The sequence below is a fragment of the Struthio camelus genome, chromosome W (assembly GCF_040807025.1).
Source record: "Struthio camelus isolate bStrCam1 chromosome W, bStrCam1.hap1, whole genome shotgun sequence".
In the NCBI taxonomy this organism is placed as follows: Eukaryota; Metazoa; Chordata; class Aves; order Struthioniformes; family Struthionidae; genus Struthio; species Struthio camelus.
Window position 1 is genome coordinate 60,635,504 of NC_090981.1, and position 21,490 is coordinate 60,656,993.

Consider the following 21,490-nt stretch of genomic DNA (forward strand, 5'->3'; position numbering starts at 1 on the left):
TTTCTAAACATGAGATATCTAAATTTGAGTTAACAGAGGAAACTTAAGAGCACCATTTATTCCACCTATCTTAGGATGGGATGAATGACGGTCTGGAGATACCTCTCTCCCTCCACCATTCATAGAGGGATCCTAGATGACTAACTCAGATTATATGCCTAATATTTAGGGGCTGAAGTTAAGTGAGCTGAATCCTGATGGAAACAATGTTTCAAAGATAGTGGCAGAGAGCCTTGTTAAAATTTCTTTTGGCCCCAAGTCCAATGCTCTTCAGTCTCCCAATTTCTGCATAAAAATGCTGGATCTAGTTTACTCAGAAAGCTAAGTTATTTACATAGGAATTTTCTTCCCACAGAACTGGTTTCACATACATACTGCAAAATATATATAGCAGCTGGAATGTGCTGAGTATGTCACAGAGAAAAGCTTTACTGACCTGCAGTATCTTCTGAGTCTTGAAACTTCTTGCAAGCTGTAATGCTACATAATCTGGGATCTGAGCTGGCAGGGGGAAGAGTCTTCTTGGTGAAACTCTCAGGCAGAGAGCAGGGGGTTCAGCATCAAGCTGCAGGGCTGAGCTGGTCTTATTTTAAACTGCTCAATTCTAACTTCTCTGTGCAAACAGCTGAGGGTATTGACTACAGTCCAGGCATCTCCTAGTTCCTACATCACACTGAAATTCATTTTCTAGAAAGATGTGGGATTACCCAAGAGTCAAAGGTCTTTGCATCCATGCAATAACCAAGTGATAGCCATGAAGAAAGAGGTATACAGCACTATGTGCTAAATACTGGCATCAGTTTATACTCAGGCAGCACCTTAGGCAGCAGTTTAACTGTTTGAACTATACCAGATCCACCCCAATATATTTATTTACCTAGCGCCAGGGTTTTAAAAGTGATTAAGCACTTGATTGACATTGATTACAGGTGGAGTTAGATGAATAAATAAATACACATGAATTATGTGTGTGTATATATATATATATATATATATATATATATATATCTGATGCTTGCAAACACTATAAATTGCCAGAAAAAATGAAATTCAGACCTAGACTAACCATGGCAGGCAGAAGAGAAACTCTGGAGATCTGATAGCCTTTTGGTTTTTGCTTTTTTTAAATTAATTATAAAACAGACCCTTTTTTTACACCAAGTGACCTGCAACTCAGGACTTTTCTGATAGGAATCCCAGTCTCTTTTGTACTTGTTCTCCTTTCTATCGTTCCTTGTTATATGGTATTTTGCATTAGACCTCATATCAGGAGCTCTGCCTTCCTGGAGTTTTGTACATCAACCAGAAAATGGGATCTGCAAGTGAAATCTAGCAAGGTGTGAGCCTCCTTGAATATCAGGAAGAAAAACAGCCTATACTTTGCCTTTCCCCCAGAACACTTCTTCAGAAGAACAGCAAAATATGCCTCACCATTTTTAAAGAAAGGCCCATGTAACCATAACTACAAGTTCGTCAATAGAAAAATACATAATAAATGACTTGTTATTTCGACTCTTTTGTGAACCAGTTCATTAGAAACTTCATTTGTCTACATGGATTGCACTTATTCAGCTATATTCTAATAAATTGCACATTGCTTCCAATAAAGGGAAAGCATTTGCTATTGATGTGCTATAAACTACTACATAGAGAGGTGTTATTATATCCCTGTGTAATAACAAAGCCAATTATAATGATCAGCAAAACCTTCACAATAAAGTCAATGCATAAGGAGTGATTATCATAATGCATTCTAACTGTTCAGTGCCATAAATGCTTTGCAAATTAATTGTGGAGTGTATCTATAAATGTATTATTAATGCTGTATAAAAACCCATTGACAAGCAACCTTTACATTTAAAAAAAATAGTAGGATTGTAATGTGTCCCCAGGTTCACCTAGGAAGTTCAGCTGTATTTACAGAGGTGGAATTTTTTTTATAGGATTACATTTCTGATTTCCTTCACTCTCCTTCTCCTAACGCTTCTTCCATTTTTACCTTGTTGTTAAAAATGCTCCAAACATCACTATGCAGTGCGAGGGGCACCCTGGCTGTGCCCTTTAAGGCACTGATCATTCTCCACACTGGATTATAGTCCGATATACATAATTTGAGGCAGAGCTACAGGCTTTCACTGGGGTCTTAACCCTATGATGCTATCAGCCTGACATACATGAATTCTGGGTAAGGATTAAAGAGCAGGCTAACACAGGAGACATTGTTGTGGGGGTTTACTACACGCCACCTGATCAGGAAGAGGAAGTCGATGAGGCATTCTACAGACAGCTGGAAGCAGCCTCACGATCACAAGCCCTGGTTCTCATGGGAGACTTCAACCACCCTGACATCTGCTGGGAAGAGAACACAGCTAGGCACAGACCAGGAGGTTCCTGCAGAGCACTGAGGATAACTTTTTGACACAGATGGTGGAGAAGCCAACGAGGAGAGGTGTGCTGCTAGACCTTGTACTAACAAACAAAGAAGGTCTAGCTGGAGATGTGAAAGTTGGGGGCAGCCTTGGCTGCAGTGACCATGAGATGGTGGAATTCAAGATCCTGCGAGGAGGAAGCAGGGCAATAAGTAGGATCACTTCCCTGGACTTCAGGAGAACAATCTTTGGCCTCTTCAGGGATCTACTTGAAGGAATCCCATGGGGTAGGGCCCTAGAAGGAAGAGGGGTCCAAGAGAGCCAGATAATATTCAAGCATCACTTCCTCCAGGCTCAAGACTGGTGCATCCCTCTGAGTAAGAAGTCAAGAAAAGTGGGCAGGAGACCTGCCTGGATGAACAAGGAGCTCCTGGCAAAACTCCAACAGAAGAAGGAAGTCTACAGAATGTGGAAAAGGGGACAGGCCACTTGGGAGGAATACAGGAATGTTGTCAGAGTGTGCAGGGATGTGAGAAGGAAGGTTAAAGCCCATTTAGAATTAAATCTGGCAAGGGATGTCAAGGATAACAAGAAGGGCTTCTTCAAATACATCAGTAGCAAAAGGAAGACTAGGGAAAATGTGGACCCGCTGCTGAATGGGGTGGGTGCCCTGCTGACAAAGGATACAGAGAAGGCAGTTACTGAATGCCTTCTTGAAATCATGCTTGACCAACCTGATAGCCTTCTATGACGGAATGACTGGCTGGATAGATGAGGGTAGAGCAGTGGATGTTGTCTACCTGGAGTTCCGCAAGGCTTTGGACGCTGTCTCCCATCACATCCTCGCAGGTAAGCTCAGGAAGTGTGGGCTAGACGAGTGGACAGTGAGGTGGATTGAGAACTGGCTGGAGGGCCGAGCTCAGAGGGTTGTGGTGAATGGCGCAGAGTCAAGTTGGAGGCCTGTGGCTAGTGGTGTCCCCCAGGGGTCAGTCCTGGGTCCAGTCTTGTTCAATATATTCCTCAATGACCTGGAGGAAGGGACAGAGTGCACCCTCAGCAAGTTTGCTGATGATACTAAACTGGGGGGAGAGGCTAACACACCAGAAGACTGTGCTGCCCTTCAGAGGGACCTGGACAGGCTGGAGAGGTGGGCAGAGAGGAACCTCCTGAAGTTCAACCAAGGCAAGTGCAAGGTCCTGCACCTAGGCAGGAATAATCCCCTGCACCAGTACAGGCTGGGGGTTGACCTGTTGGAAAGTAGCTCTGCCGAGAAGGACCTGGGAGACCTGGTGGACAACAAGTTAAACATGAGCCAGCAGTGTGCCCTTGTGGCCAAGAAGGCCAATGGGATCCTGGGGTGCATTAGGCAGAGTGTTGCCAGCAGGTGGAGGGAGGTGATCCTGCCCCTCTCCTCAGCCCTGGGGAGGCCTCACCTGGAGTCCTGTGTCCAGTTCTGGGCTCCCCGGTACAAGAGAGACATGGCACTCCTGGAGAGAGTCCAGCGGAGGGCTACCAAGATGATTAGAGGGCTGGAGCATCTCTCCTAGGAAGAAAGACTGCAAGAGCTGGGCCTGTTCAGCCTGGAGAAGAGAAGACTGAGAGGGGATCTCATCAACGTGTACAAGTATCTGAAGGGGGAGTGTCAAGAGGATGAGGCCAGCCTCTTCTCCGTGGTGCCCAGCAACAGGACAAGAGGCAACGGGCACAAACTGAACCACAGGAAGTTCCATCTGAACCTGAGAAAAAACTTCTTCACTGTGAGGGTGACAGAGCATTGGAACAGGTTGCCCAGAGAGGTGGTGGAGTCTCCTTCCCTGGAGATATTCAAAACCTACCTGGACACGATCCCGTGCAGTGTGCTCTAGATGACCCTGCTGGAGCAGGGAGGTTGGACTAGATGATCTCCAGAGGTCCCTTCCAACCTAAACGATTCTGTGATTCTTTGCTTCAGTCTTTACTGCTAAGGCCAGCCTTCAGGAATTTCAGACCCTGAGGACAAGACAGAAAGTCTGGAGAAAGGAAGACTTTCCCTTGGTCAAGGAGTATTGGGTTACGGATCATTTGGGCAAACCTGACATCTACAGATCCATGGGCCCTGATGGAATGCACGCATGAGTGCTGAGGGATGTTACTGCTAGGCCACTCTCCATCCTCTTGGAAAGGTCCTGGAGAACAGGAGAGGTGCCTGAGGACTGGAAGAACGCCAGTGTCACTCCACAGGGTCTTGCACCTAGGGAGGAATAACCCCATGCACCAGTACAGGCTGGGGGTTGACCTGCAGGAAAGCAGCTCTGCAGAGAAGGACCTGGGAGACCTGGTGGACAACAAGTTGACCACGAGCCAGCAACATGCCTTTGTGGCCAGGAGGGCCAATGGTCTCCTGGGGTGCATTAGGAAGAGCGTTGCCAGCAGGTGGAGGGAGGTGATTCTGCCCCTCTCCTCAGCCCTGGGGAGGCCACATCTGGAGTACTGTGTTCAGTGCTGCGCTCCCCAGTAGAAGAGAGACATAGCACTACTGGAGAGAGTCCAATGGAGGGCTACGAAGATGATGAGGGGACTGGAGCATCTCTCCTATGAAGAAAGGCTGCGAGAGCTGGGCCTGTTCAGTCTGGAGAAGAGAGGACTGAGAGGGGATTTCATCAATGTATACAAATATCTAAAGGGAGGGTGTCAAGAGGATGGGGCCAGCCTCTTCTCCGTGGTGCCCAGCAACAGGACAAGAGGCAATGGGCACAAACTGAAACACAGGAAGTTCCATCTGAACCTGAGGAAAAACTTCTTTTCTGTGAGGGTGACTGAACACTGGAACAGGTTGCCCAGAGAGGTTGTGGAGTCTCCTTCACTGGAGATATTCAAAACCCATCTGGATGTGATCCTGGGCAATATGCTCTAGGTGACCCTGCTGGAGCAGGGAGGTTGGACTAGATGATCTCCAGAGGTCCCTTCCAACCTCAACCATTCTGTGATTCTGCGATTCTGTGAATTCTAAAGGCATGAGCCACAAAAAGTGAGCAAATAGAAGCACATCACAACCTAAACAGGCAATGAAGGAAAGGTCAGAAGGAAAGGGGAGTCAAACAAGTTGCATAATTATTTAAAGTTCATGTGGTAGTTCAGAAAACAGAACTGCTAGCAAAACCTTAAGGTGGTGAGCTATTCAGCCTCTCTCCAGACTCTGTTTCTAGACTGTTCCTTCTTGTCAGCTAACTATTAGGTTACAGATGCTTTATGAAAAATGTGTGGTATGTTTTTCTTTTATTCCCTTAACATTTGGTTTTAAAATGTTGTCCTTAGGACGTTTGCTAGAACATAATGTCCGATGGATCTTTTCCAGTTCCTATTGATGGGCAACTTTCCATCAAATTCAGTCACGATGGAAAGGGCAGACGTGAACAAAAGTTTGATGTCCCTTATGTTCTTTGAGCAGGTGAATCTGGACTGGAGCACGTCAGCCCTCAGTAGTGCCACAGAATATAAAATACCACACACTAGGATCTACTGGAGCCTTTTCCATCCCCCAGAATTAAGTTCTACCACACAGTGGAAAGCAGGAATGGGGTCATCCAGGGCCATTTTGAATTAATGGTTTCATTTGCATATAGTACTGCCAGTTCGTTCTGCCTGCTTGAAAATACGTCCCTGTGAGGACAGCAGGGTGTCAGCTCTTGGGTATGGTCATGCAATCCCAAATTTCTACAATAAACCAGGAGATTTTGATCGCCCGTTGATTTTAATCAGTCCCATGAAAAGCTACAGCTAGAAAAGATTTCCACAGGTACTAAAATACTCTTTCCAGATTCGTTTATCCTAGGGCTAAAGGGAAAACACTACAGAGTTTAATAGATATTTGGACCTGAAATGAAAAGCAAGAGACTGATTTCCTTCGAATCCAGTGGCTTTGAGCATTGCCACAGAAGCCTCTACCATATGCAAGGGGAGGCCTAAACTGAGCTCTGCCTTTCAAAGACTGTAGCAACATCTGCACTGAGAGACATGTGCTCTCTCACATCTGGGAGAGCATCCTGGTTCTGCTCTGGACTTGGTGCATCTCAGTTCATATGGGAAAGAAAGCAGGATGTATAGGCCAGACCAGTGCCTAAGACTGTGGAATATCTAAATGTGGCCTTTGTGGTCCTAGGTCCAGCTCCCTTCCTAGCTGGGCAGAGAGGCAAATGCACTTAAGACACTGACATCTTTCTCTCCAATGGTATAGCAGTGCCCACTCTGCCAGTGATACTAAACCTTTTTGTGCTTGACACTTCCCCAACCTCTGAGGCAAGAAGGCTGCCTCCCAGCATAACAAGATCTTTCAGTTAGGTTCTTGCCTCTTCTTTTTCACTTTGACTCATGAGGTCATCTTCTCTCCTCCCAGTGGGTTTTTAAACAGAAAATTATATTATTTTTAAACAGTCATTCTTTTGCCTTTTTCATCACACAGTGATACTGCAACTCAGCACCATTGTGCTCCTTCATTTTGAATATGCAATTAATAGAGAGTAGATATTTGGATTTGGATGGTGGATTTTTTTGTTTTTTTTGCTTCCTCCTGCAAGAAATGAGGAAAAGAGCAAATTAACTGGGTTTATGGCAAATGTCAGGAAGAGGAGATATATGAGACTTAGGAGGAGGAGCTAGCACAGAGTTGGAAATCTCTTTTTGAACTGCAAGAGGAGAAAAATAGGAAGAGAGATCTTGCTGTTGTGGGCAGTGAGAGAAGGAAAGGGAAAGTGAAGCCCTGGGTGTGGTAAAAGATTTGTTCATAGAGATAAAATCTTCCAGAAATCTTGATTCCAGATCTTATAAAATGTGACGACGATTGCTCTTACAGAAACAGCAGCTAGCTAGTGGTGTTAGCCTGGAAAGTCCAATGGTCACAGCAAAGGCTGGCAGACTCTGATGTGCTGCATGACCTTGACAAGCCCCTCTCTTTATTCCTTTTATTCAAGGGGAATGTTACCTCCCTTTATTCAAGATATAAAAGAATAAGGTGAGTCTTGGTGGGCTCGTGGTGACTTTGAAAGAGTTAATGGGCCTCTGGGAGGTGTTTGTGGAGGGAAATCAGCTTGGGCCTTTTTCCATGTGTGAGAAAGGAGAGCATTAACTCTCTCCCTGGTGTATTGAACTGTGCCTTTGACCTACTCCAGCTGCAGAGGTGTGGGGACTGTGAAAGAAGAGATGAGAAATTGAAGAAAGGGCTGGGCAGACCATGTAAGGGTATGTTGTATGGATCAACACCTGGACATTTCCACAGCCTGCTCTACAGCTTCTGGGGTGGGGAAATCTTCTAAGAAAGGCTAGTAAATGTATGATCTGGAGAACTGCTAGTAAACTGGCTTCCACAGGGCCTGAAGTGTCAGGGAGGCCAAGTATGTCTGAGAGAGGAAAAGGGAGAGGGAATACGAAGGTGCAACACTAATATGTGCATAGTTGCAGACCTGGGGACTTCCTGTACGTGAGCAAAGCCTAATCTCCAGCACTGCAGATGAGGAGATGCTGTGCACTGCCCAGCATGCCATGTTCCGACTCCCTCTCAGCACTCTTTTTAAACCTTTCCAGTGGGCAACCAGACCACTCTTTGAAAAGCGCTTCCAAGGAAGAAAGTAGGAATACAGGAGGAAATTATTCCATGTGGCACTGTTATACCAATGTAAAGCCACACTAAGCTGAAGGCAACCAGTCTTGCCTGAATTTGGTATCTAAACAGGCTTGAATCTGGCTAGTATTTGGATGAGAAACTTCCTGAGGTGGTTTGGCCATCAGCACAAGCCACAGAATTGTAATAACTTAAATGGAAAATGGTTAAATGTAGAACAGTTAATTGGGCCTGGGGCTGTGTTTGCCACAGATAAACCCTACCAGCTGCAGCAGAGAGCTAGATATATTCTAGGAAGAATAAGAAATAGATCCAGATTTTTTTTTTCCAAATGGAAAATAGGCCTTAGAAACAGTGGAAAGGCCATTCTGGCCCCATCCTTATTGCTGAGCTGATGGAAAGGAATAAAAAGAAATAAATCATAGTCCATGAGTAAGGCAACACAGTTTTGCTGCTTACTGTAAATGGTCTCTTGGCCATTTTGCTCTGAAGCTGGAATAAACCGTAACCAAATGGATAATTTCAGAGCCTGCGCGTTGAATAACGAGTAGAGAAATGATGCAAGTCAGTTGAAATATAACAGTCCAAACCTTCCAGCAGCTGTCATCATGTCCCCCAAGCAGCAGAGAGAAAATAAAAAGATACACTTGTACTTGCCATCCCCAAACATACATAAATTTGCTTGCACTCATGTGTACACACAAACGCACACAGAGACATTTGTAGATTCATGAAGTCTTGCATGCAGAAGACATTAATGTGATGAATTGCAGACTCTCCTGTAAATCACTCAACTCCTTCTTCAGAGGACATTGTAGTCTTTCAACTCTAAACTACTTTGGACTTTGGCTCTTTATTTTATTTTGTCCCAGAACCTTCTGTATTCCGCAAAATATAAAAGAACCTAGTCACCTCTCTGAAGGATTTCTTGGGAGAGACATTAGCACTGAGTTGAGGTGGGTGCTGTGGGCATCTTTGTACGCCTTCCCCTATGGACCTTCCCCAGTCCTTTGAGAGGCATGTGGAAGACAATGGCACATCCAAGCATCACTAACAGAGTGCAACTAAAGTAGCAGAAGACTCTTTTCCTTTTAAAAAATGTTATTCCCAGTACAAGCTAGTGGGACCTAGGTGCTGTATTTATCACAGGTTAGCCCTGCCAGTTGCAGCAAGAGCTGTCTAGTGAGAGGTAGAGATAGTACGGATAAAATAAGAAATGGCTCCAAACTTTTGCCCCAGACCACAACACAGCCTTGAAGTCTTTCACTGAGTTTGCAAAACTTTAAGTCATTGATGTCTACAGACTATTTTTAGAACTGAATATAGGACAAGGAACCAAGAAAAATCAACAACAATAAGATGAAAATCAAATCAATTTAATTTTAATTTTTGTTTTAAATCTAGAATTCAATGTGGACTTATAACTTACCTCCCTAAAAACATATTGGGCCACCTAATCTAATGGCAAAGTCCTTCCTATGGAGTAGCGCTAAGATTTGGATAACACAAAGGTCAATGAAAGTTTTGAAATTACCCTTAGCAGAGCTAGAGCTTCACTCTGGTTTTTTTTTAAATATTTTTTTTTTGGCCTTTTTATCATGTTCTACCAATTCTATCACTGATAAAGTATCTATAAAATGGCAGAGGATTCTGGCCTTCCTGTGAGGTATTCAGGGTTTCATGAAGCATTTGAGAGAAAGAATACCCCACTATAGCATTTTGTTTGAATATACTCACACACACGCATACACATAAACAGACAAGAATGCAAGATGCTAAATTTTCTATTAATTCAGATTGTTTCCCAAGAGAAATGTACTGTAATGTACCGAAAATGCATTCATTTCTAGTCCCTGTGAGATTACGCAAATGTAAATAACGCCAGTTTTTATTGAAAAGGATTGCACTCTCTGTCCTGCTCCTCGTCCAGTATGAGGATTAACAAATGAAATAATAAAAACAGCAAAACTAATAAAAGGTACTCAGAATTTCCACTTTGTTGGATCAAGCGTAATTTGTTCCAAGTCATATTTTGAATTCTTCCCCAAATCTAGATTGCCTAATTGCGTAAATTCTCTCACACATAGAATAAATGCTGACACTCCCACTTTTGGTTCAACTGACAATCAAGATACAGGAGAGTTTAAAGACCATGAAAACCCAGAATCCAGTCACGGGAAAAAATGCTGATTTTTTTTTTTTTCCCTGAGTAAATTCTGGATCTCCATCAGCTTCAGGTTCTGAGAGAAGCTTCTGGGAGAAGTCTAGAATTCATGTTTTAGCAGCTGTGGGTGTTTGTCCCTGTATAAAACACAATCTCACTTCCTCAGGAATACCACTGACCATTTACAGTAAAAGCCTTCTTGCAGACTACTCAGCTGTTCAACAGCACTGTATGCTCTCTTTCATACTTTGACCCGGCACAAACATTCCTCATGAACCAAAAGAAAGGGGCATAGTCAGAGTGTGGACATCACACAGGTTGAAGCTTGCTGTATAGAAGAGCTGCTCAATCTCCCAGGCCCCCCTCTTCCCTCACATCCCATCCTGATACACTGACTGCGTATAATAAGCTACAACTTAAGTTTCTTTGTTGTTGAAGCTGACCTTTATCTTACAGCCCTAATGAAGTCTTTTGATGTGCTCCTAAGATACACTGCCTCCTTTTTAGCATTCTGCTTGCTGTGTCTGCTTTAACTGGTGGGCTCACAAAGAACGCAGGTTCTCATACAATGCCTCCCTTGAGTGCCAATTGTTCTTTTCTCCCATAGTTGCCCTTGAGTCATGCTGTCCTCAAACATCTCCAGCCCATAAGCAGCTTGTCAGTGGGGAATTAGGACAACGTGTCTTTCACGCCAATGATGAACACACCAGCTTGGCTCCTGCCCTATGATCGCCACCGACAGCAGCAATACAGAAGTGGAGCGGGTGACAAAAGAAAAGACTTGTGTGTGTTGGGGGGATAATTAGCTAAAATGCAATGGGGAGGGAATCACTGGCGTGAGGGCAACATGGAATGAAACAGCCACCGGAGCCCTTTGCAGTTCAAACTACCCCTCCTGAAAGCAACTGCTCTTAGCAAAGGAGCTTGAAAACCCTCCCCAGAAAGCCAGGCATGTGTTCTCCATTAGTGATTTGCATTAAAAAAAGAGTGATTGGGAGCTACATACCCTGTAGGCGCACTAAGCAAATTGGCCAGACTAATTATTATTTTTTGGTATGTCTAATTAAATAGACAAAAGGCCCTCCCTTCACTCTTGCTGTAGGCACGAGCTCTACTGGAATGTGCACACTATCCCCTTATTTGCCCAGGCAGCTGAGCCTTTCTCTTTTCCCCGAGGAGATCATCCACTGACAACTGCCCATGGCTTACCCACTCCTATTCACATATAGGGCCAGATCTTCTGACGGGAAGGGAAAGTGGGTAAATTGACCTGGTTCTGTTAAAAACCACTGGAAAATGCTGTGTGATGTGACATGCCTTTGTTGCAGGTTAGAAACGTGCTGTGGCCCTCGGTAGCAGAACTTGCCATTGTAGGGCCTGTCAAAAACTTCTTGCACGTCGCTTGCAAAATTCCCCGGAATTTACTTTACAGGTACTCCAGGAAGCACAAGATTTATCCCTGAGTTTTCTGGTATTTTTCCAGTGTTCAGTTGTTCCTCTAATCTGTAATTACACTGCATCACAGCCCTTCCTTATAAAACCTCTATCAACCTGCTGGTTTCACCACTCTGTAACACCAACCCTTTAACTACAAGCTATGTACAAACTCTTCCAATGACTTGAGTCACTGGAGAGTTTCAGCCTCACACTGATGCAGTCAAAGCCTCTGGAATCCAAATCTTTCAACTGAAAAAGAACACTATTTCAGTGCCTTCTGTCTGGGAGGCATTTTACTCCTTTTATGTAGTTGTTGCTGGGGATTTCCACTAATGCCAACATAGAGATACTAGTCACATAAATGAGGAAGTCTATTTCCATGGTGGAAATTAAAGAACTTTCACACATCTAAGAGCAAAATCATTACTAAATGACAAAATCTGCTCCCACACTTCTATGATGCATAAGCACTACTGTTCTTAATGAGTACATGGGCAAAAGCCTCTCTCTTTTGTTTCAATCAAAAAGGTAATACTAGAGAGGAAGTGCCGTGTCATTATATCCATATGTGCACATATTTTATATATATTTTACACACACACAATATATGTATAAATATACATAAATACACACACACCAAAAACAGAAAACAAACAGAAAGGTAACTTGTCCTACATAACTGACCATCTCACACTTTCTCAGTGAGCTCTGTGCTTGATTTGACAAATAAGTTCCTATTTGAAGAGTACAGCAAAGTATCACCAAATCAGTTCTGGCAGAAAACATTTTACAGAAAATATCTTATTGCTGACAATCTATTGAATGGTCACTGAGCAAAGCCTTCCAAATCCACCACACAGGATGGAAAAGCACAAGGCCAGCTCCTGATTTCAGCTACACCTGTGCAAATCCTGAAAAACTCCCTAGAACTAAGAGAAGTCTTCAGCTTCCACAATAGGTTTATCTAGATAAGCTGGTGTAGGAAAATCTGCTGTCTCAGAATTTGCTTTCTCCAAAGGTAGAGTTGCTTCATTTCAAACAGAAGCAACACAGTCAGAGAAACGATAAAATATTTGCTTTATCCTAACCAAATTAAACACTACTGCAGCTCAGCCTAACATAGGTCTGAAAAACCTATGCTGCTGTCACTGTTGTTAAACTTTGTTAAGTCAGCACCTGATGCTTCACTTCTTAACGAGGCAGTTATTTGTTTCCCAGGCAATTGCTGGCACCTGCCTGCCTTTTAAAATCAAATAATAATTGAATATGAGGAAAGCGAGATGAAGTAAAGGAGATTTAATAAAGAGAATCTTTGCTGCAGAGGGAATTTCTTTGGCAGTGATTACGTTACTAATTGATCAGCACATTGCCTGAGAGAAGCCAGAGACAACAATTATACTTAGCACTGTGGCTGAAAGCAATGCAGTCAACTACCTCCTCGGCTTTCGCTATCCGCTGGTTTCACCTGGATTGGTCTGTTCATCTGTAAGAAAAAGAAAAGAAAGACAGACAATTAACAGTGGAATCAAGCATTCATATTCAGATGTTAACTTTTTTTTTTTTTTTTTTTTTTACAATGCATCTAAGTTAGCAGTAGGGTTTACTCCATGGGGAAAAAATTAATTAGCAATCAGTAAGCAACAAAGTGACCATACAACTCAGGGTGCTAGAGCAACTTTTTGATCTGAGGTAAATCAGTGTCATCCCATTTACTTGACAGAGGCTCAGCTGAATCGCACTGGGTGAGGGATCTGACTCATTTCATTTAGGTCATGAAATTTTAAGCATAAGTTCTTAAATTTCTAATAGTTTCCTCCGGAAACACTACTGCATCAGAACAGAAATACTTTGTCAGAACACCAGTTTAAGTGAAATTTTAATTGAAAAGGTTACTTGAGATCGGCATGGTGAAAATAAGATGGAAAAGCAAGTTCCAACTCAACCATTGGCTTGCTAGGATAGGTTGCCTTAATGTAGTAGACTCAGATTCATATCTGGGGAATGAGACTTGGACCTGATTTGTCCACGTGCCACAGGAGTGCTGGCTCATGGGGTTTTGGGGAGAGGAGGAGGTAGGATGGTGATCAAAATCTCTCCCTCTTTTGCTTTTTCAAGTCTTTTTTTTTTCCACATCAGAACATAATTAAGTGTCAAAACCTTGCCAGCATGCTGTGAAAAGGATTTTTGTCCTCCAGCTGGTTCTTGTCCCTCTGTCTCTATAACAAAAGCGTTGGGGACCATCACTATCCCCAGAGCTGCTCTCTCCCAGGAGAGGGGGCAGCAGATGTCCATGATCATCTTGACTGGTAATGCCTAATACCATGTAGGTGATCTGAATCCTCATCTTTTCTCCCCATCACTTTAAACAACCTTTCCTTTGATACAGAGCCACCCATTTGCCACTCTAAAGCTTTGTGAGAGCCTGAGGCAGAGGGAGCAGTGCCAGCATACTCTGGTCTCAAATGCTGTTCTATAGTTTCCCATAACTCTGTAGGCAGAGCTCTGATGCTGGTAAAGCACAGGTGAAAAACATCACGCTGAACAGGTAGATAATCCTGAAGGTGATTTTCACAGCATTTTACACGACAATCACATTCCAGGATAATCAGGTCACAGCTAGAAAAGGGATATGTCTTGAAGCCTGGATCTCAGCTTCTCCAAAGTTTGGAAAACGTCAGATACGAGACTTCTGTTTAGTATGTTATAGAGGTAGAGGGCAAATGAAAAGATCGGGTCCAGCACGGTCCTCACAAAGCTGTTTCCCATATGCAGAACATCTGCAAACACTGGAAACATTAGTGTTAGATCATCTAGGTTTTTAATGAAAGATTCATAACCTTTATAGTTGGCGTGCCCTGTATCTAGTTAGTACTGTCTATTCAGCACTCAAAATATTTTGCTACTAGCTTTTTAGTATCTCTGTGCTTCTTCTCTAGATTTTCTGTTACTCTGGAAAGCAACAGAGGTGATTCTGTCCCTTCCTTATTTGTTGCTAATCACAGTTAGGCAGTAAGGCTGTTTTTTTTTTTTTTTTATTTCCTTTTTTGGAAAGTATTTCATAATCACCTAGATTTATTCTAATTGCTCTGTACATGTATTTAGTAAAAAAAAAAAGAAGTTATCAAACTGGCTGACAAGCAGGTTAAGATGATGGAGGGTCTATCAGATCCTGCTGCATTGTTGTCTGGAGAGGAAAATGTACTTACTCATAAGCTGACTACAGTTAGATTTGCACTCAGAGAGAAAGAGAATGATCAAGGGAGAGCGATCTGGCTCCGAGTGCAATGACTCCAGACACTACTGACCAGTTTCTATTTCCCTAAATGCCTGTATCATCCAATGAACTAAGACAGCTGAAGAGCTAAAGCCAACAAGAGAATCTGTCACTGGTGGATGTTACACCTTGTATCAGCCTCTGTTTATGGCATTGTAAAGATCTGTTGCTCACACATAAGTATCACAAATATTAGCACAGCCTGCGGTAATGTGTTTGGCAGAATGGACATCTAGCCATAGGTCTCCTGTAACCATACGTGAGCAGCTAGTTGTTGCATTTAAAGAACTGTTTCATATGGGGAGGTGGGGATTTATGTTATATAACTCCAACTGTCTAAAAAGTGTAATTTTAAGGCACTCCTAAGATTGGTGTTTGAGATGAATGGTATGAGTGACCCTCTGCAGTGCCTTCTCCTCTCCACTGATCATAAAAGTAGGCTATGCAATAAGGTTAGAATTAGTTAGGTAAAATGAACTCCCCCTTAATTCCCATGCCCAGAGTACCGAAGCCAAATGTACTCACTCATTAACCGTGCTTTAATTTCATGCAAGTGTTCAACCACTACTCTTTGGTTCGTGTTTACAGCAGGGTGACGTTGACGCCATCCGTGTACCAAGGTCTGACTCAAGAGCTGTTAACTTTTGACAGCTGCACTCCGTCTTTATGACTTCCTAATTTGGGCGCTATTCCTAGTCTAACACCAATGGTCAGAGGAGGATGAAAGGTCCCTGCTGCTCACTACAAAACAGCTAGAACCTGTGTCCCAAACAGTTAATAAAGAGAAACAGTCAAACAGTCACAGTAGCTAGGAATTTACAGGAGGTGCGCTGCATACAGCCTCACAAGGCAATGTCTGGAGTCCAAAATGGACACAGCCTTGTGAGGCAAAAAACACTCCATAAATTTACCAGTTTAGGAGCTGATCTGAAGCCTGCTAAAAGCAGGGTGAAAATCCCCACTGAACTTGAGTAAACCTTGGATCCAGCCCTTGGAAAAGCTAGAAAGAGCTCTTCCCACTTGTGAAGAGCTAGATCTGGTCACAGTTTGCAGAAAGGCAGAGGAAAGCATCAAGCCCTTTAGCAAAATGAAAGGAGACTAATACTTGGGTCATTGTTTTTTGAGATTGGGGCATGAGGGAGAAAAAGAAGAGAAACCATAAGAAAGGGAAAGAATAGAATATAGGAAGAAAAAAACAGGGAAATTAATAAGTAAAAGGCTAGTGTAATTTAATGTACACTATGATTTATACACTTGACAATTTCTTTATAGACCAAAGAGAAAGTGCTGCATGCACGAAGCCCATAATACAAATTGAGATCATCTTGACATGAAAGACACCAATTATAGGGAGAAACATTGAGAGGGAAATAATTAAGTTTCCTCTCTCTATCTATGGTACTTTTTTTTTTTTTTTTTTTTTTTTTTGCTTTACAGAGAGACTCTGGGAGCAGGGAGACAGCATGGGGAGCAGGAAAGGGCAGAGCGGGGAGATAAAATGGCAGAAAGATGCATCTTTCTCAGTCTGGGGAAATACCTGCTTAGAGAGATGGGAATTCAGAGGGCTTCACAACTCCAAACTCTCTGCTTATTCTTCAGCTGGGGATTGTCAGGGTTCTACTGCAAAGAAACAAGGAGTTCATACTCCAAAGTGCAGTCCTCAGAACAGAGGCTGGAGTAGTAGCGTTTTGGACATCTTTACTATGGCACTGTGTACCACTGCAGCTGTGACTTGGCCCCATTGCATGAGAGAGAGTTACAGGTCTTTTTTTCCACAAATGCCGTGAACTGCTAGGTTGATGGAGGAGGTGAAACTTCACATGTGCAGCATTTCTCATTTTTTTCATCCTTTGCACCTTTATCTCTGCTGAAACCCACCTTTATTATCACTTTTGCACTCCTTGGACAAGATCCTACTTGTTACCCTACATACATTTCATTTTGGCTTTTCCCTTTTTTGCCTAAAACGAACCCATTTAAATAATGCCAAATGCCATCTTCCCATGTCAGTTTGCCACTTGCCCCACCTACCCCCAGCCCAATCCTCCCCGCAACTAGAAACGCGACATCATTTTTCATGTCCAATTACAGCCACTGTGGTGCCACTGTTAAAAGACAGCGCAGGTACTCCTGTCAGAAAGGGTTTGAGTTACAAGAAGCGATGAATTACAGCAAGCCCTTTTTCAATTCTCTGCAGAAATGAAATGTCAGAGCTTGCTGCTGTATTTTTCTCAGCACCATCAGCTACAGGCCACTTCAGGAATTAGACAAGGGACAGACGCTTTTCTGCATCATGATTTTTTTTTTCCTCCTAAGGTTGTCGTTTTCTCCCCAACCAACCTTTTTCTGCTCCCTCTGGCTTTGAAATTAATTTAGAGTAGGTAGAAGGATCACCTGGGAAAGAAGGGTAGAAAATAGAGACAGCTGATTTCTCACTGTCTCCATCTTTTTTCCTCTCACTTGCTTCCTCTCCTTTCTTGTCTCACTCACTCTTTCATTCGTCATTGATGTACCTGGATTTTCTAGCCAGGATCAAGGCTCTACCAGGCTTGAGAATGCACAAGGGCAGAGTTAAAAAAAAAAAGAAAAAAGAAAAAAGAAAAGATGGAGACTTAGCCTGAATAGCTTCAAATGTGATCTTAGATAGGAAGGAAAGGTGAAAATAGGAAAGGGCTACCACAGATCACTGGAATAGCACTTATGTAGAGAATGTAATGTAAAGAAGACAATGTCCAAGGCAGAATAGATTTCATCTTCTTCACCTGGAGCTGTGTTGGAGCTAATCTGCTGATTGTGCCTAAGGAAGAAGTCACTCCAGATGGCAAAAAGAGATTCTAGAGCTTGTATGATACATGAGACTATGGAGCATGACCACAGTGATGATCCATCTATCTAATAAAAATAAGAGAGCCTTTCCACCTCTCCTTATAGGGCTTAAGAACTTTCATCATTCCCTGAGAGGAGATCAGTGTGTTCTGATTAAGACTTGGAACTAAAAGCTGCGAGCAAAGTTCTTCACTGTCTATGTTTCCTGATGTTTCCAAAGAGCCACGCTGGTACAGTGGAAAATGCAGAGGTGTATACCTGTGACAGGGTCTATTTGCAGCTATATGCTGGCTTTCTGGATGAATCTAGATATATTTTGCATCTGTTTCTTTTTTAGCTTTCTCTTCTATAAAGTGAAGATTACTGCATCTTCATTAACCAGTAGATGTCAGCTAGTCTCATGGAAGAAAATCTTATCCCAGAACAGCTTACTTCCTAAAAAATGTCATGTAGTTCTTGGCAGCATCATGGCATAGCTTAGATGTTAATCAGAGCCAAAGATAGTTAAACAACTGCCCTGAAATTTCCAGAAAATATGGTTGTTCCTCATTTCTTCAGTTGGAAAGGTTTGTCTGTACAGTTCAGAAAACCCCCCCAAAAATTAACCTACAAAGAAAAATTTAATTTTACCACTCCTGCCAACCTTTTGGGGACCTGTCTTGTACAAAATAGCAATTCCACTGAAATCAAGATAGCTGCTTATGTGAGTAAAGGTATTGGCATGAATGTGTGCTTGTAGGAGTGGGTCATAAATTTTAAAGCATTGAGCAAAATCTAGTTTGATTGAAGGTCCTAAGGAAATGCAAAGTGTATTAGTGTCAAAGTTGGAAAGGCCAAGAAAATCACCTACAGTTGAATTGTGTGTGTGTAATTGCAAAGTTCAAGTAAATCACTCTGTACCTGATTCTGAGTGACATAATTGAATTACAGTGATCTAAACTAGATAGCCATGAGAGTGAATCCAAAGCAATCTCCTCTCTGAAGAAATAAACAAACTCCGGGCCCAGATTCTTAGCTTAGGGCAATTTCAATGAATGCTATAGAAATAGGAAAACTGCTTCAACATACATGAGCTACAATGCTAGTCTTCTGTGCTTGTATATTAAAGCTATAATGCACAGAGCAAAAACCTGCCCCAAGAGGAATAGAGGTAAGTAATGTGGTTTCATGACTTACATGTGATTGCACACATACTGAAGCATACTTGCATGTGGGCAGTGTAAATTGATTATACGTTGGACAAACAAAACATATTGGATTAACGAAAGAGAGGGCAGAGAAAATGTTTTAGAAAGTTTTGAGAAAAAAGAAAAACACACACACACATTGGCTTGCCTCGTGGGAAGCACTCTGTAGTAATGAACTGAATCTGAAATGACTCTATCCCAACCCTTATCTGGCTTGCATGGACTCCTAATTCTTCCCTACCATCCTCTTCCCTGAAAAAATGTGTGGCATAGACATGTACACAAATAGATGAGAAGACCTGAAATGGGAAGGTATGAGATATGGAAAAAATATCTTGAAGGGTCTGACCTTTACAAATCAGTCAATGCTCTCGTGCCTACCCCTGAGAATGATTGCTACCGGCCATCTCCGCGTTCTGAGAGCATTTTCTATATATCATATAAAACACATTATAATCCATCCATCTAACTATCGATTCATCTTTCCACTTGTCTCGTGTATATAGATGAACCTAGAGGGGCTTTAAGTTCAGTTCAGGTTCATGCAGAGAAGCCTGTGGCTTGGAATCCAAAACTTCCTCCCTGCAAACCAGTTTGGGCTCGAGTAAGAAACTGCTGATCTTATAGTAAAATAAAGTCTTTGCACTACCATGAATCCTTTGGTTTGTTCTTAGGGAAGCTGAACATGTGGGACTCAACCTCACAGTGCCTCTGGTTTCTAATGAAGTGGGGAAGGGTAAGAGGGCTGACAGATCTCAGCACTTTGCTCGGCAGGTTTGAGGACAGCAAGAGGAACAAAATAGGATGCTTGGAACTACAAGGCCTTATTTTCTAGAGGAAGAGAAAGAGCATTGCTTGCTTTTTGAGTATTTATAACCTATAAGTACTGTTTCATATGCAAATCTGATTGAAAGAGAGCCAAGCGGGAGATCTGCCTAGAGCTCTGGGCAGTAGCACATTATAAACGATGGTGGCTAGGTCTGTGTTCACCTCTTAGGATGTGTCACCACACACAGAGTATGCCCTAGGGTACTGGTTCCCTGCTCATCCAGATGGGCATGTATTTCCACTCATGGCTCTCGCCTGGCTTGTGCACTTGGTCTTCTTTTCCTTGGAAAGAAGCGGGTCTGATGGAAGCTGACTTACAGAGTCAGCGTATAGCTAAGCGTACACTGTCACATGGGAACTCGGAGGCACTTTTAGCTTTAGAAATATGTTTGTAGTTCCTAATTCCCTTGTACATGAGAGAAGTTCGTGGGCTTTCAGTGAGTATACTCGGACACGCAAAGAGTCCCAGGATTGGCCCACTGGTGATGCTACGCTGTATATGAAGACTTATTCATCTGAGGATCCTGATAGCAAGAAGGGAAAAGCCTGGAAGGCATACCCTGCTCATTGAATCTAATTCATTGCTGGTACCACAAGTAATCATAATATGAAGTTCTGCTTATAAATGCATCAAATTCTTATATAAAACTAGACAGGTCTTCTGATATCCTTTCTTCCCTCTTCTTCCCTCACACCACTAGGAGTAAGCTTTTCCACAGTCTCTTCTGTTAATTACCTGCTTGAGTTTATTCCAAGATAATTTACATCAAATTTTAAAATGTGCCCAAATTACATTTTATCTAAAATGATTCTTCTCTATTGGCATTTTCTATTAGCCAACTTTGCATGCATTCAGTAGAGAACAATCATATTCTCTCTTAGTTTACATCTTATGATGCCCAGCAAGCCCAGCTGCTTCAGGACAGAGCACCAGTGCAATCCACATGTGAAGGTAGCCCGTATAGACACAACCAAGACAACCTTAAACTCGCCAGCACGACTAACAAATAACACACAGCGTCAAGGTGGCAACATAGAACTTACATGAGTGACATGAATATGTACCAAGGGTCCTAGACCAGTTTTACAACATGCAGTCAGGTGATTGTGGTTGTACAGTTATGTGTGCCTGGACAATGTAAAGCTTGCTCAGCACAGACCTTTTATCTTACATCTGCTTCCTGTGCTGATCTGCTCTGAGTTTCCCCAGCTGTGCACCAACACTGCCTGCAGCTGGTGCTCATCCAGGCTGCTCTTTGGAGTCTGCTCACTTGCTCACTAGCTGCCTTGGAGAGGGAGTGCAGAGAAGGAGAGAAGATAGGGTGTTATCTGCATATGGGGTATGTCATGATTTTGTGTATGTTGGGTCCACTCCACAGAGGCCAGAGGCCTCTTCAGTGTGGACATGAATGGGACAGGCAAGCAGGCCAGGGAGGCAGGTGTGCTGCTCAAGGCATTATAGACATAACCTCTGCCTCCTCATTTAGAGAAGAACAGCTGTTCTAGTCATTTCCTTATCCTGAGCCAATAACCTCTGGCTGTTGGCGCTTCCTTGCTGTGCTCTTCATTTTCTAAGCTTTAGCTCTTCTTCTGAAGCAAGACCCAAATGCTGCCTTTGCTACTGATGGTTGCTTGGCTTGACTCTGCAGAATTTAGGCAAGCCCAAGCTCCCGTTGACTTTGGTGCTTTGAGTTCAAAAGGAGCTTGGCCACTATCCATCCAAGAAGATTAGACCTTCTGTGCTTGTGGCTTTTTATGCCTGGCCACAAAGATAAGAACCGTAGCCAGCCTTTTTGCCCATGGAGAAATGTT

The 21,490-nt window shown here is 42.9% G+C and overlaps 1 protein-coding gene across 10 annotated transcripts in view; it reads right to left on the minus strand.

Annotated features, from left to right (window-relative positions):
* Positions 1 to 21,490, minus strand: part of LOC104138512 (CUGBP Elav-like family member 4) — a 721,557-nt gene that overhangs the window by 302,951 nt on the left and 397,116 nt on the right. For all 10 annotated transcript variants that reach the window (XR_011137468.1, XM_009666153.2, XM_068925637.1 and 7 more), the window contains exon 3: positions 12,998 to 13,046. Coding sequence is in view for 9 of the 10 variants with exons in the window: in XM_009666153.2 (XP_009664448.1) it covers positions 12,998 to 13,046 (49 nt within the window). In the remaining variant the exon portion in view is untranslated. The remainder of the gene's footprint in view (positions 1 to 12,997; positions 13,047 to 21,490) is intronic.